Genomic DNA, 15,329 nt, shown 5'->3' with positions numbered 1-15,329 from the left:
TATCCACATAGTTTTTATTCATAAATATGATCTACTATCATACTCTGAGATTCTCAACGCTGATTGTCTTTCACAACACAGTGTCACATAATTGCTCAAGCATTCGTTCAAATCGCCCAAATGATGCAAATTCTGCATATTCGTGTCAATTCTGTTGCCCTGCCCAAATACATGGCCATTTGCATTTTTGCATTGACTTTGAATATCTCCGCAATAAAAGTTTGACGAGTGTTTGGTGTGGCATATCCAATATTAACAAATCACCAAGCTTTATTTCAGGATTGCATGTTTTGAAATTGCTCTGAAATAGACATTTGAGGTTGACATGACTTTATTTGATTAAACTTTATTCATGTTACAATGTCAATTAGTTTCATTTAAAAGTTTGACGTATATTTCAACTGCCACTGTTTTCCAGAATGACTAAAGTGGAGCTGATGCCTGTGTGCGGGTTAAGGTCTGTTCTAGTTTTAGTGAATTGTGTGTAAGATGTTTACACAGGCTTTTAATGCATGACAGTTTTCTGCCTTTGGCTCGTTAACAATCAACCACATGCACACCCATGCGTGCACACACACGCACACACACACGCACACACACACACACACACACACACACACAAACCTCGTGCCCTACTTGAGTGTAATCACTTGCTCTCATTACTTTGCTCTCTTGCTTTGCTCATTGGTATACTTAGTCAGTTTGCTTCGAAACTCACTTCTTTGACAGATTCTCCTTAAAGTACACATTTTAATTGTTCCCATGTGACTGTTTTATTGACATTTCATCGAGTAAAGGAAGTCAGTTGTCTGAGTTCTAACACAAATCTGGTCAAACGTACAAATTCCCACCTGAGTGCTGCCCACTACATCCACACAGTTTACACTGGTCTACTGATCTATGGCTCGACTGCCTTGCTCCAGGGCACGCACATTGTAGTTGTTGAGAGAGGAGAGGGAGCATTACTCATTATTATCACTCACTAATTTCCCAGCTCAGCCCTAGTGACACCAGTGGGATGAGAGCCCCTAACCCTGGCAGTCTTAATGCCGTGCTGTAGCACAGAGCTCCAAAGGAATCGCCCATGCAGACGGTTGTGAGAAAGAAAGCATGAAACAGACTTGTATCGATTGATTCCGACAGAGATTTTCCCACAGCATCAGTAAACGGGAGCAGTGGGTTAAAGCCGGCTGCTCTTTTGAGCAACGTCATCGTTGTCTGGACAGGAAGCGCAGCTTGCCACAGATGCCATCACACTTTAAAAGCATATACTGTAATTGCATATTTGGGTGCCAAGCCTTTTGCCAAATAAGGATGTGCTGCCTTGCTGTGGGTAGAATGTCTGGCAAACCTAAAAATGTCTTCTTTTTAATTTGAAGGATAACAATCCAAAAGAGAAGGAAAAAGGAGCCTTTTCGGTGTATTTTCCTTCTTATTTTCTCCCCACACATTGATAGCTCGTCTATAAATGCTTTTCTTTTTTAACTGAGAGGTCGGACAGGAAAAGCGGGCTACCACAGCTCACTGGAAGATTCAGCTCATAATCCTGACCTGCAGCTACACATGCAGCTGTGTGCGTGTGTGTGTGTGTGTGTGTGTGTGTGTGTGTGTGTGTGTGTGTGTGTGTGTGTGTGTGTGTGTGAGACACAGAGAGAGCATAGCTGGCTTAGGGAAGCGTGAGAGTTAAAGCTCACTCACTTGCACACACAACCATGGGAGTCGGTGTTTGTATCAAACCTAATAAGAACTGTGAGGGTCATCAGAGAAGAAAACACAGCAAAGCCCCCTTTTGTTTCCACCCACCATTCTTGCTGCTTCATATCTTTTTTCTTCTTTTTTTTTTTACATTATATTGACAGACGAATATGGACTAAACCATGGGCTGTTCAAAGCTCACGCTAAACTGCTTTGTCTATAGAAAAAGTGCAGACCCAACCACATTTCTGTGCTGGCAAATTGAAAAAGTGGATGATGACGTACACATAAAGCAGCCACTTTTGGCTAATGGTGCTTGTGACTTCTGCTTAAGGGCAACAACCAGAGGGACAAAAATGACCACAGAAATCTTGACTTTCCTGTCAGCTCATTAGCATTAGCATAGTGCATCTACTGTACTTCCAGTTTACAGAGCTTTATAGTGAATATCAGCTTACTGTTTATTGGTCCGGTGGCAACTGTACCCTTTTTGGTTCACTCTCACCGCTCTACTCTACTCTCGTTTTTCAGCCAACACAGTTAGAGAATAATGTTGGTGAACATAGTGGAGCATCTCAAGAGCCACATATAGAGTACTGCAGGAATGAGTTTTAACTCTGGTTGTCTCGCCTGGGTTTTGGTAAGATGCCTGAAATAAGGTCTGTGATTAACAAAAGCCTAAGGGGCGCACTCACGTTACACCAACCGTACAGCGCCCAGGCATGATTGAGCCTGAAGTCCGGATTGTTTGGCCAGTGTGAGCGCTCCGTTCCGTACTTAACAACGGTATGCTTCCTCGGCCCGGCACACTTGGAAAAGGTGGATATGAGTACAGTATGGTTCATGCACCATACGTGCTCCCCTATTGAGCTGATTTATGACTGAGAATATTGTTGATGACTATGTCTATCAATTTGTTTCCGACAGAGCTTATTTTCTGCAATAATCCAAAATCTGACAGGAAATCCCATTCTCTCTCTTTAACTTCCTTGTTGACCTACAAAAATCATCCCTGCAGCACTCTATTTCCCTCAGGAGTTGGTGGAGACAAAAAACGAGAGCTAAACGAGAGTGAATATTGGACTTAAATCCATCAGATGGTCAACAACACAACACCAAGTGAGTAGGTTGCTCTGCTAACTGCTGGATGTAAGCAACTGTCTTCTTACAAGTAGGTCTTGTCAACTTGTTTCTACTACCGCCAGAACAAACCACTTATGGCAGATTCAGGTTCATACTTCTGTTTCATTCCTTCCTTACCTTCTTCAGTTTAATGACAGCCTCTCTGGTCTCAGAGTCGGTGCTCAGTTCAAACATCTCCAGTCCATCTCCGTCTATTAAGCGGTAGGACACCATCCCGTTGTCTCCGAGGTCAGGGTCTTTGGCCTTAAGACGGCCCACCTCCTCTCCTGGCACCTTGTCCTCTGATACAGACATGGTATACACACCTGGGAGGAAACAGAGGGGCAGAACACTTGGCATTGGTTGGCTGGTTGGTAAAGTTGCTGTCCATGTCTGGTCTCGCAGCTTGCTTTTGTTTTCAACACTCTTTAGAATCTGTCCTGGCTGACTGCCATTGTGTTTACAATCTGAGGCAGGGTCAGTTTTGGAGGGCAGAGAGGCATTAACATGAACTATGCCATCTGTCTCATACGGCCCAAAGGATTTTACCCCCCCCCTATAGTGTCAGGTGAGTGTGGGTCTGAGGGAGCAGACACCTGGCTTGCAGAGTGACAGCAGTAGGGACATATGTCTACTCCCTCTCCTCTTGTATCCTCGTTCTCATCGATGTACTCTTTCCCCAAACTGCTTCCCAACTTAATACCTTTTCCCTCGAATCTCCCCCGCCTTCCTTTCATCTCCTTTATCTTCTCTGCAACTCCCCTCTCCCTCCTTTCTGGCATCTTCCTCCCACTCTACCTTTCAGACATTGAGTGCAGAGTGGACTCCTCACTTTATCGCTTGTACACCATTAGCATGTTTATCCTGCTCGTCCAGGTGTTGCAATCCAGTCACGTGGCTTCTGAGCAAATGTAAAGTGGGAGAGGAGAGAGATTCACAGGACTTGATCCATCCAGCCCAAATCTCTTCCCTCTACCTCCACCACATCACCTTCAATCCTCACCAAATCCCTCCTCTCCATCTTTCCTCCTCTTCTGTCTCTGCTTTTTAAACTCCTCTCCGTTGGGTTTGAGGGGGTGCCGTTCCCTCTCCATCTCCCCTGTCCACGTCATCCTTCCAAATCCCTCCATTCATTCTCACCTCTCCTCCCCCTCTCCGCCCTGTTTCACTCATGTCTGTCCCTCCTCCTCCTCCTGCCTGCCTGCCTCTTCTGGCTAAAAAGCTGATTTCATCCTTGCCCTCCCTTTACCCTTTTCCTGCTTCTCTTCTCCTGTCGTTCCATTCTTGCTTTTCCTAAGTAGCTTAACTTCAATGGCTCCTGGCAGCTGAGTTAAATGCTGTATGACAGGACACAGGCAGCCCGGCATACCTGGCTGCAGGATAAAATGAGGCACAGCTTGTACAGGAAATGCATATTCACAATCAAGGACCACAGCGGACTCAAATGTTGAGTTTCAAAAAATAAACTGTACTTGTTTTGTTTAGTTCCCCTGTGACTCTGTGCTTCCATTAACGCCCCCATAAATGATTTCACTATTTGTATTCAAACAGAAGTCTGATCTTGGAAGGAGAAGCTCATAAAACCAGCAAAGTTTAGATATAAATGCCAATAAAGAGCCTCATAAATGTAACTGATTGAATGCCCACAAAATCCTAGATGGGTAATTTTAATGTGATTATCATCAATAATGCCTTATATGACTTTGTAATTTATTACCACTAGTATTTACAACAGGGTGACACTATGTCGATGCATTTTATATCAGTAATTTAAGAGTTGCAGGCAGATTGGTGAACAAAGTGTTCGGAAGAAGACCAGCCATTAGTGTAGTTGAGGAGAACTACTGTTTGTACTGGCCAGGTTGCATGTGCTCCAGAGATGAAGACAAGCATTCGCACATTACAGGAATAACCACGGAGATGCTGCCACCGCAAACAGATGATCAGGCATGTGTGCTAAATGTTGGTCACCTCGGAATTTATTTGGCTAAAGTGTTTCCACAATCCATTCATCACATTAACTTTTGGGTCATTCCGTGTCATTTCATCAAATTTCTGAAAATCTTCCCACCTGACCATCTCAGAATGTCCTGAAAAAATTCAAGTACAAAGACACACTTGTTAATAGGACAAATCCAAAATATTAGATCTCTACTGTCAATAGTTTTCTCATGAAACATCATTGAATGAAGGGTAGTTTAGACTACCCTTAGTTTAGACGACAATATCTGGAAAACTATCTCACCTGCGGCCTTCACATTTTCTACAGAGTATATCTGTTACTAATAGCCTCCAGACATGGAATATCAGGGGTGTAGCTCAATGATAACCTAGTATGGTAGGTTTTTTGAAAGATCATATTCTTGTTAAAATCATATTAAAAAATCGGGAGGGTGTTTTGCCTCAATTTGTCGCAGTGATTTTTTAAAATCCTGATATTGGTGGGATTTTGGTGGCCGTTTTTGGTACTGCATGTCCTAACAGCCCACTAGTAAACATCACAGGAGGGCAATTCAATTGTGTTTTTTACCATTTACCAAAGACTTACATGTGACTAAATGCTACTGATAAATTTAGCCTCACGAAAACGTTAAAATGTAGCACAGTTGTAGTTACAGAGGCAATAAGTCCTTGAATGTGAGTTAAACATGCTGAAAGCAGCTTTTAATGTCTTAAACCATGAACAAACATAGCATAATATTGAAGACTGTACATTTTGTCATACTTTAAGTATATAAATTACACAACCAAATCAAATAATAATCTTAATTTGAGCATAAAGATTTTACATTACAGTACAAAAGTCTCCAAAGTTTGATATTGAATAACAGTTTGTCTCTATGGTCATGATTTAATGTATTTCTGGCCAAACGTTTATACAAAGTCCCTCCCTCAGGTTTGAAGATGGGTTTTTTTCAGCCTGCAGTGACGCCTCACCAAATGGTAATGATCCTTGCAAGTCATGTCAGGGTTCTTTCATTGAAGGACATTTGTTTGTTTTTGCTGATGAGAATACACAGCTCTGTAATAGCAATCCTAAAACACACAGGATGTCAATGAAATGTGCAAACACAACGCTGCTAATATCAACCAAAAGATCATTTTTCACAGCTTTCGAAGTCTTTTTATCATCGGCTTTGTTATGCATTGCTCATGGTTAAACAGAGTGAGAGAAAGCTGGCTGTGAGTGACTCGGCTGATGTTATTGAACAAAACCACCTCTGTCATGTCAGCCTAATAAAGACTGAAGTCAGGGAGAGTTTAAGAACAATTACTTTGTATTTGCCTTCGTCTTCCTGCTCCGCCTTCTGTCTGCGCTGATTTTCAGAGTGGCAAACAAATGATACTTGATGAGGTGAAAGGGAGAGAATTACAAGGACATGAAGTCCGTGAGAAACAGCGAGAGATGGAGAGATCAAGCCTCGGCGTGAAAGAAAAAATATAACGGCTTGAATGGAAACTGAAATGCTGCTGCAACACATGAGGGAGTCGTACTGTGCCATACATCTGTTTTTTTCCTGCCTGTTTTATCTCCGACGTGGTTTCTCCTTGCATCTGTTTTTTTCTGCCTATTTTCTTTGTTTTTGTTCATGACTTGCTTATCTGAACCCACCCCCAACCGTCTCTCTCTCTAACTCTGCCCATCCACTAAATAAGTAATCACTGTCCTCATTCACACCATCTGGGAGGCTGTTCTTGCAGGTGTTTATACTGCTTCCACTTTTTTTTAAACAAGGGTACCCACTACCGCAACATATTGCTATTTGATGTGTTGTCTTGTATCACAGGTGTAAACTGCCAGCCGTTTACAGCTGATATTTAGAACTAATGCACAGCAGCACTATATAAATACTTATGGCTAATAATATTTGTCTATAAAACCTGTGTTTTGTAATCTTTATCTTATTTTCAATGTTTTTAGATCCTGTTTGGATATGGGAACAACCATGTTTCTCACGTCATTGAAAAAGTGTATTATTATATTGAATATTAAGTGCTGTCTTAAATGTAATGTTAAGAACTTTAAAGTCAAATTTAGTCAATTTAATTCGACCTACATAAGTAAATGTCATCAGTGAGAAGATCATTGATGCTACGAAGTCAGATTCCGCGCAAAATCATACCAAATCATGCAGGTTCCCCAGAAACAGCTCAGCTTCCAGCAGGCCTCCAGCAGCGAGCAGCCCCCCACGGACAGACCTCAACCCGCTTCACGAACATGTCAGAGCTCTGGCTGGAGGTGGAGAGCTTCATCTTGCTGCTCCACCAGTCCCCACTGGGATGACATGGGGATGGGGGACATCATGCTGCTGGAGGCCTAGGCCATATTGTTGGGCCCCGCTGGAGGAAAAGGAGCCACTGGAGAACCAGAACCAGGACTGCACGGAGCAGACTGTCAGACCCTGCTGTCAATCAAAGCTAAACATTATCCTCGTAAAGGTAGAATGGCTGAGCTGTTTTGTTGGATCCCATTAGATTAAGCCACTGTGTGCACACTTCCACTCTGTGCTTCCATCATTATGTAAGAGCCCATGACACTTGAACAAATGTGGGTATCTCAGTATGGAAACTTCCAAATATACAGTATCTGCTGGAGAAAACTATTTTGTTTGGTTCTGCTGGCATCACTTGCATGGAACTTAAAAAAAACAAAAACTTTTTACCACATTTCTGTTTCTCAGAAAACTCAGTGAATATGTTCTCCGTTTGTCGTGACCTACAGAATCAGATTTGAGGTTTGCATGGCAAGACACTGGTACACAGTCAGCTTGTTGGAATACACAAGAACTGGGGTGATGCTTTTGACATTCGCTTTCTTTCCCTCTGTGTCTTTTGCCTCCCCCACTGCTTCTGCTCATGTCTTCTCTCTTGGCTCGCCTATTCAGCTTCTCCACAGGCTAAATCCTGAGCCCTCGTCTTTTCTTCTGTTCTCCTCTGTCTTCTCCTCATCCTCATCTGCAGCTACTCTGCTGAATGTTGTTGTGCTTAGAGCCAGGAGAGGAGGAGAGAAAAGAAAAAAATGGAGAGGCAGAAAGAAACTCCAAAACATGAAGGTGAAGGAGAAGATAGAACGGGGGAGATGGACATGGAAGTAGACTGGAGATGGTCTTTGGTTGAACACTGGTTGGTTGAACATTTGCTTTCCAGGCATATTTACATCTATAGACTCTAGAATAATTTACGGAGTTTTAAAATATCTGCATGATATGTTGTCAACAAAAGTCAAGGTCTTTAAATCCAACAGTCAGAATGTTTCTGACCTGGCTAAGATCCAACAGGATCCAACACCTTCGTGATGTGTGTATCATTCATCTCCCTCACTTGATGTCCAACAGTCCAATCAGAACACTACCATTTGTTTGCTTGATTGTCGAGGATGGGAATACCAATATATTTGAAGATGAATCATATTTGTTTTTTATAATCTTACAAAATTAAGTATTACAATTGTAAGTCTCTCTCTCTCTCTCGCTCTCTCACACACACACACACACACACACACACACACACACACACACACACACACACACACACACACACACACTCTCTGTTTCTCTCTTTAAATGTCAAATCTACAGCTCTTGACAAATCCAGCCTAAATATTTCACTACTTTTTATTGCAGAGAATCAGTAATTCAACACATGTCCTAGGAGAGGTTTAAACACACACATGTGCACACACACACACACACACACACGCGCCTGAGGACATTGCAGGGGGCAGTAAATAACCTTTAATAATTGATTTAAGTTTGGTGCCACTTACAGTGACTGCTACCACATAGCTAGCTAGCGACACACAGAATGATGAACACACACGTGTGTTTGGACTGACGTAACACACTTGCACAAAAGGATAGAGAGCTGCGGGATGGAAACGCAGGCTGACTCCAATGTGGCTGATGTGATGAAGGATGTGACTCTCACCTAATGAAAAGATCTAAAATGTCACAGCACACCTACACACAGTTATGTGTTTGTACTCACTCTGTGGGAACTTTGGGGGGTTGTCATTGACGTCCGTGAGGGTGATTTTAACCTCGGTGGTCCCCGACAGCCCGCCCATGTGACCGCCCATGTCTTTGGCCTGGATGACGACATCATACTCCTGGCGTGCCTCACGGTCCATGCTTGGCAATGCAGTACGAATTATACCTGAACGGAACATCAATTTAATTACTTTTTCTTCATGACTGTTGTCATTATCGATCAAAGTGATGTCATTCAAAAATGTTGTGATAATATTTCAAACAATTCTAGCTCGAAAAACCAAAACTTACATTGTGATTAAGTGGTAAAATGATAATAAAATAAAATGATAGTTCAAGTTACAAGAAAAAACACCATCTCATCTAGTTAAATATGAAGTCTTTCCATCTCACGTTCCACTGTTCCACTTTTCTTTCTGTTAAATTCATCTGCAACTGTTCTTTTTCCATCTCACTTTTTCTTTCTCCTCATGTCTATCAGCAGAGTCTGGGAGTTGAGGCTTTCTACCCTCATATCCTGTGTGTGTGTGTGTGTGTGTGTGTGACAGCATGCAAAGCTGATAATCTCCAAACCAATTAGAAATGTGAGCTATGGATTTAAGCCAGTCAAATACCCAACACTGGTTTGATTAGCCAGATTTACTCTGCCCAAATCTCTCTCCCTCTCTGTGCATTTACCACTATCTTTCCATGAACTCAATCTCTCTGAACCAATTCAACTCTCCTCCTCTACCCTAACCTCTCTCCTTCGTGTTCTTCTCCACCCTCTCTGACCCAACAAAGCTCCATAGTTGCCCAAAACTCTCTCTCTTACATCCAATTTCTTCTTTTAAAGCAAACCCAAACATTGGGGCTTGGGCTCTGCAGAAACCAGGGTGACTTTCCTCATGGGACCGCTTTATTTTATTTTATTATTATTATTATTTTTTTTTTACAACTGAGCCTAATTATCATTACTAATTTCAGTCCAAAGAAAGGAATGTGTGGTTAACTGATCCCTGCAGCAGATAGTTCTAAGCTTTCTATCGATATTAAGAGTGGAAAACTAAATCTAAACAGGTTAACAGTTTGGTCTTTGCAACAAGCAGTTTATAGATGGCAGTTAGAGATGCACAAGCATGCCTAAATCATAGTTTATATTCCTGAATGCTTATATGTTATTTGTTGAAAACTAAGATTAGACTTTTCAGGAAAATAATTAAAGCTGAATATTTTAGTTGGAGGATAACTGAATATCATCAACACGGGAGAGTATGTTAATTATATTGATTTTGAGTTGAGTTACTAAATAAAGGTGAATCCAAAGAGACAAATAACTGCAGAAAAACCAAATGAAAGTGCTGGGTTGCACGGTACATTTGCTTTGTCGTGATTATTAATAGTTGTTAATAACTGAGACGCCGTAACGAGCTGCGATTTGGATTTGCACCTCCACCAAAGTGTGGCTGTGCGGCGGTACTTGCAGCATCCTGTTCAGTGTGGCAGCCTGTTTTAAAATGCTGTGTGGTTTCTCTCTTTGCATGCTGCTACATAATATGTGGTTGTTGTGTAGGTGTGTGTTGGCCCAGCGGCAGGGTTCTGTTTGCATCCTCACCTGTCTGAGGCTCCACAGAGAAATACGGCTGTCCTTGCAGTATGCTGTACACCAGCCGGGCACTGTTGCCGTAGGTGGGGTCATCAGCATCTGTAGCCGTCACCTGCATCACTGACGTACCTGCGGGACAGAGACACAGACATGACAGCACAGTCAGGAGAGGACTCCGCCTCAGTGATTCGGTTCCAGAACGTTTTAACAAACGAGCGCGTCGCTTCACCTGCCTGCACCGGTCGGTGAGGACGGGGAATGGGAAACACTCTCCCTCCTCACTGCAGACACTGCAGCTGAACCGCTCCCGCGAGGCTGCTCTCCGCTCTTATTTCTCCACATTTCATCATTGTCGTTTGAAAACATCCACCCTCTAATTTTTGGTGGTTTTCATGTATTCAATACAACATTAAATGTCCTCCACGCGGTGCGTTCTAAGTCCCCTGGATTTATAAGAGTCTTTCAAAAGCCAATGGATTATCTGAGAAATGCATGGTTGTCACTGACAACAATTTGTGTCCTGTAAATCTCTTTTAACTGAAATTTAACACAGTTAAGCTGAGCAAATAGGCCGATTTGCATAATTGTTGTAATGCCCTTTTTCAGTTGACACAACTAACAAATGTCAAAGAAGTTAGTTGCAGATCTCAGTTGTTGCCTCATGTAGGCAACACACGTAATAGCAATGTATACCACCCTACATGTTTTACCACCTGTAGCGTGAATGTTACTTTTCTTCTAGTTTTTTGTGCACCTTTATGAGGTTTAACATTTGACAGATAATTATTAAAAACGGAACATCATAACATTATCACTTAAATCAACACGTTAATTTTGGAAGATTTTTTCAAATTAATTCATTATTATTACATTTTCTTTCTAAACAGAAATGACTTCTTTCAGTTTCCTATAAGCTGTTTTGATGTTTCCGGTAGCAGCTATGGGAGCCCCGCTCTCCAACTCCAGTTAAAAACCACTGGGTATATGTGTAATCAAGTTTCATTCAACCCTGGTCTCCTTCACTTACTTCAAGTGCACAGAGAGAGTAAATGAACAAGAACAAGTATCCGTCATCATTCGGGAACATGCACCTCATCATTCAAATTACAGCTTTTCTTTCTGCTCCACGTCTGTGGGAGGCAATAATGGAAACCGGTGGCCCCTTCCTGACAGCTTTCAGGTTCAACTTTAGAGTCAGATGGGTGGAATAAAAGCCTCAACAGAAGTCATTCAGTAGTCCTCTCTGAAGTAATTTCTTTAGAAGTCCAGTCCATTCAGAAAAGAGATTTCTCTGGCTTTCAGAGAAGGCAGCAGCACTGCCGGTGTAGTTCATTTCAGGTCAGCCTCGAGCGGCCTGAAGACTCTCCAAGACCACAGAACATTTGGAAAGATAATCTATGAAGATCAGATGTGAAGTAAGGAGACTCTAAAGAGATGGCAGGAGCTGTCGCCCATGCCAACCCAGTACTTCAATATTCCTTTACGTCCGGTACTTCGGGGCAGATTAAAGAGCTTTTTAGGAGCTGAATGTGTCCGCTAATAGTCCCGTCTATAAGCCACTGTTCTGTCACACTTCCTGTGTTCAGGTTTCAGTGATGATTAATAATGTATGAAAAGGGATGTTTATCAGGCAACAACAGACTATGTACTCAATTGAGAAACTTCACTCAATAGGCAATGGAGAGCTTTTCTGTACTATTGATTATCTATTTTGTGAAATTATGTTTGATATTTGGAGAAAATAATTCTGCTGGTCAGTTTCGGCTTTAGTGACAATCAACTAAAATGGAGCATATCAAAATGTTGAATTGAATCAATTGAATCTTCAATTTAGGTGTTTAAAATTCTGACTTTTGTAACACAAGCACAAAATGTACATTTTGAATGAACGTCATCACTGTCAGTTAACATGCTGATAGCATTAATGCATTGCACTGATTCTCACCAGCCGTGGACATTTTAAATACCATAAATCGAAGCCTTTACCTTTGACCCCTCACCAAACATAACCTCCCCTCCTGTTCCCTTACCCTTTTACTACTCACCAACATTGGACATCTCAGGCACCCTGGCGTAGTACGGCCCATGTAGAAATTCCGGAGGATTATCGTTGATGTCTTGGACTTTGACGATGAACTCTGACGGAGGCTCCAGAGGCTTATTAGTGTCCCTGTCCACGGCCTGGGCTGTTAACGTGTACTGAGCCTGCTCCTCGCGGTCCAGGGTTTTCGTGGCGTGGATGTTTCCCGTTTTGTCGTCAATAACAAAGATTGTTCCTGCGCCTTCGCCGGACAGGATGTACTTGATGTTGCCCACGCCCGAGTCTACATCTGAGTGGAGCTGAATTAGGGGTGAAGGAGGAGGACAAGAAGAAGGGTTTGAGACAAACCAAAATAAAAACAAAGACTGATATATGCAAAGGTGGGACGTCTATGATGCTGACACCATCTGGATTTCAGATGGTGTGGAACTTAGGGAGAAAACAAGACAGGACTGGTGATTACAGAGTGAGACAGATCATCTGGTTGACAGGCGAGACAGGAATGGGTATTTTAGCTTGGCAGATGTGATATGAGACATCCATTTCTCAAGTCAACAAATTAAATGAGCTTAAAAGTCTAAGATGGATAGGCTGGTAGATGTGTTGTGTGAGACAGGAAAACTAATAAGTAAGAGATTTAAAACATTGTCACACCAAAAACAAATTTGAAGAATGTTTAACATTCAATTAAAGTCTTGTTCTTCCATTGAAACCCTTCAACGATGAAATATGATGCATTGCAAACAAAATGCGCTGTTTGTTATGAAAGCCCCTGCTTGGTTTGAGTGATGCAGTTGCGGAGTGCAACCAATACCCTACATGACCTCTCTCTTTTCTATCTTTCTCTCTCCCTTGAACTTTTGGTCATTTTTTTGGCCGGACCATGGTTGTAAATGGAGGGCAGCTAGGCTGTTATTTAAACATGAACCGTTTTTTAGTTGTTTTAGTAATTCTTTCAACAACGCATGCTTTATTTTACTCACCCTGCCCACCAAAACCGGGTCTGGCCCGGTGTACTCCTCAATGACAAAGAACTGATTCCAGACCCATCCTCGTTTCGACCTGTGGAGTACCTGCCCCTCTTTGCCAGCCCTCTGTCTGTGTCTATGCAGCGACAAGTGACCTGCAAGCACAAACACAAGCATCAGTACATCTCCATAACAAATGCTGTGCTTTTATGTCAACCAATTTCAGTCCACGATACAGTTATTGTGTATAAATTAGTTAAGTCTCACTTTAATGTCGAATGAATGAATTGTCACCACAACCAGAGTACATTTTCTGAGAATGTTTTCAATAGATAGATAGATAATTGGGTAGTAAGCAGTAACCTCATGATGGCCCACTTTTGGAGTACGCATCACCAGTTCAAATCCCACCTGAGAAACCGCGGGTGGGCGGCGTCAACGGCACACGCTTCAACAAATGTTTTTTAGCAAGGTACTTAACCTCTGTTTGTTGCAGTGCAGCTGCAACTGAAGGGTACCATGATGAAAATAAGTCTTTGCTTTGTTTGTTAAGGTAAGACAAAAATAAAAGATGACTTTTGTAAATAGAACACGAATGCGTGCAAACGTAGTCGAGATGCACTGCAGACATGATTTTCCAAACCGACTAGCGGTGCTTTTCCACTTTGTAAACGTAAAGGGAAAGAGACATTTGAATTAATTTGAGTAAATATTTGCTGCACAGCTTGGACGATAACATCTCTCTACAGTAATTGTCAAAATGGGACTGTCGGGTCTGCACGGCCACATGTGTATTGACAGGTGAAACATATATTGTGTTTCACATTGTGTGTGTGTGTGTGTGTGTGTGTGTGTGTGTGTGTGTGTGTGTGTGTGTGTGTGTGTGATCCAGCATACATAGAATTCCTAGTATGAGACACATGTTAAAGCACAATAAGAGGACGTGGTTCCTTTTCACATACCTGGATGTCTGTGTCTGTGTCCCCTCTGATCCAAAGAAGCATTTCCTTTCCGGGTTCCTAATGCGACGCTACAGAGTGCAAAAATGCCCACCAACACCAGGAAGGCCCTCAGCGGCCCAAGGCCCTGCCGCTTCATCGTCAGCATCGTCATCTTGCTCCCGCTGAGCAACGGTGCGCTTCACTCCGGCCCCTGCTGTGTGCTTCCTCTCAGTGGAGCTCTGCTCCCACTGAGGTGATATCCTGGTTTTTGCTACCGAAATGTTGGTGATGAACTTCCTTAGTTCATTGGCTGAGAGGGGGCCTGTTGGTGCCGATACTCATCACCGACTTTCACGTTTACTGCCTGTCTTCTCCTTGCTTTTCTTCTTCTTTTCTCTCTTTCGATGAAATCCCTCTCTCCTCTGATCACAGGGCCTAAAAGAGAGCAGAGGAGAACAATAATAAGATGATGCTTAAAACAATGACATTGAGCAAATTTATACTCAGTTTAATAAAGGTTTCCCTTGCAAATAGATTAATCTCCATAAAAGTGATTTACACTGTGACAGCACAGACAAAACAACCTATTAGGCTGTTCTAGAGGGTAATGTTCATCGACAGCACTTGGAGATCTGACTTCTTAAATAGTTGTTGATTAGGACATTGTACTAATTACACAGACAAAGCTGTCTGTAAAGTCATCAGCTTTAATTCCATTAGACAAAGGCTCATTCAGTGCGGGAGGTACAGTTCATGTGCCATGCCGGGTCGCTGCTCTGCTCCATTCACAGCACTTTCAAATGCAACAAATGTAATGTAAAGCAATATAGAATATATAAAACTGATCAAAGGAAGATTTTGTATTCTGACTCTCGCTCAAACCGCATTAAATGGGTCTCTGTTTGATCTGTTAAACCGGTCCCAACCTATGAAGCAAGAAAATGCTCATTACAAGAAACTAAATGTCAATGAGATACCTTAAGTGCA

The 15,329-nt window shown here is 42.3% G+C and overlaps 2 protein-coding genes across 2 annotated transcripts in view; both read right to left on the bottom strand.

Annotated features, from left to right (window-relative positions):
- chrna1 (cholinergic receptor, nicotinic, alpha 1 (muscle)) overlaps positions 1-15,329 on the bottom strand; it is a 333,431-nt gene that overhangs the window by 247,130 nt on the left and 70,972 nt on the right. The gene's annotated exons all lie outside the window — the stretch shown is intronic.
- The window catches only part of cdh11 (cadherin 11, type 2, OB-cadherin (osteoblast)), an 84,149-nt gene that overhangs the window by 11,023 nt on the left and 57,797 nt on the right, over positions 1-15,329 (bottom strand). The window contains exons 3-8 of the mRNA XM_084021044.1: positions 14,364-14,777; positions 13,417-13,556; positions 12,438-12,732; positions 10,402-10,521; positions 8,806-8,973; positions 2,956-3,143 (exon numbers count right to left, since the gene is read on the bottom strand). Of these exons, the coding sequence (XP_083877170.1) occupies positions 2,956-3,143; positions 8,806-8,973; positions 10,402-10,521; positions 12,438-12,732; positions 13,417-13,556; positions 14,364-14,514 (1,062 nt within the window). The 5' untranslated portion in view covers positions 14,515-14,777. The remainder of the gene's footprint in view (positions 1-2,955; positions 3,144-8,805; positions 8,974-10,401; positions 10,522-12,437; positions 12,733-13,416; positions 13,557-14,363; positions 14,778-15,329) is intronic.

The sequence above is a fragment of the Eutrigla gurnardus genome (genome assembly GCF_963514095.1).
Source record: "Eutrigla gurnardus genome assembly, chromosome: 11".
NCBI lineage: Eukaryota > Metazoa > Chordata > Actinopteri > Perciformes > Triglidae > Eutrigla > Eutrigla gurnardus.
The sequence above is the reverse complement of the archived record's forward strand: the minus strand, read 5'-3'. Positions and strand labels throughout refer to the sequence as shown.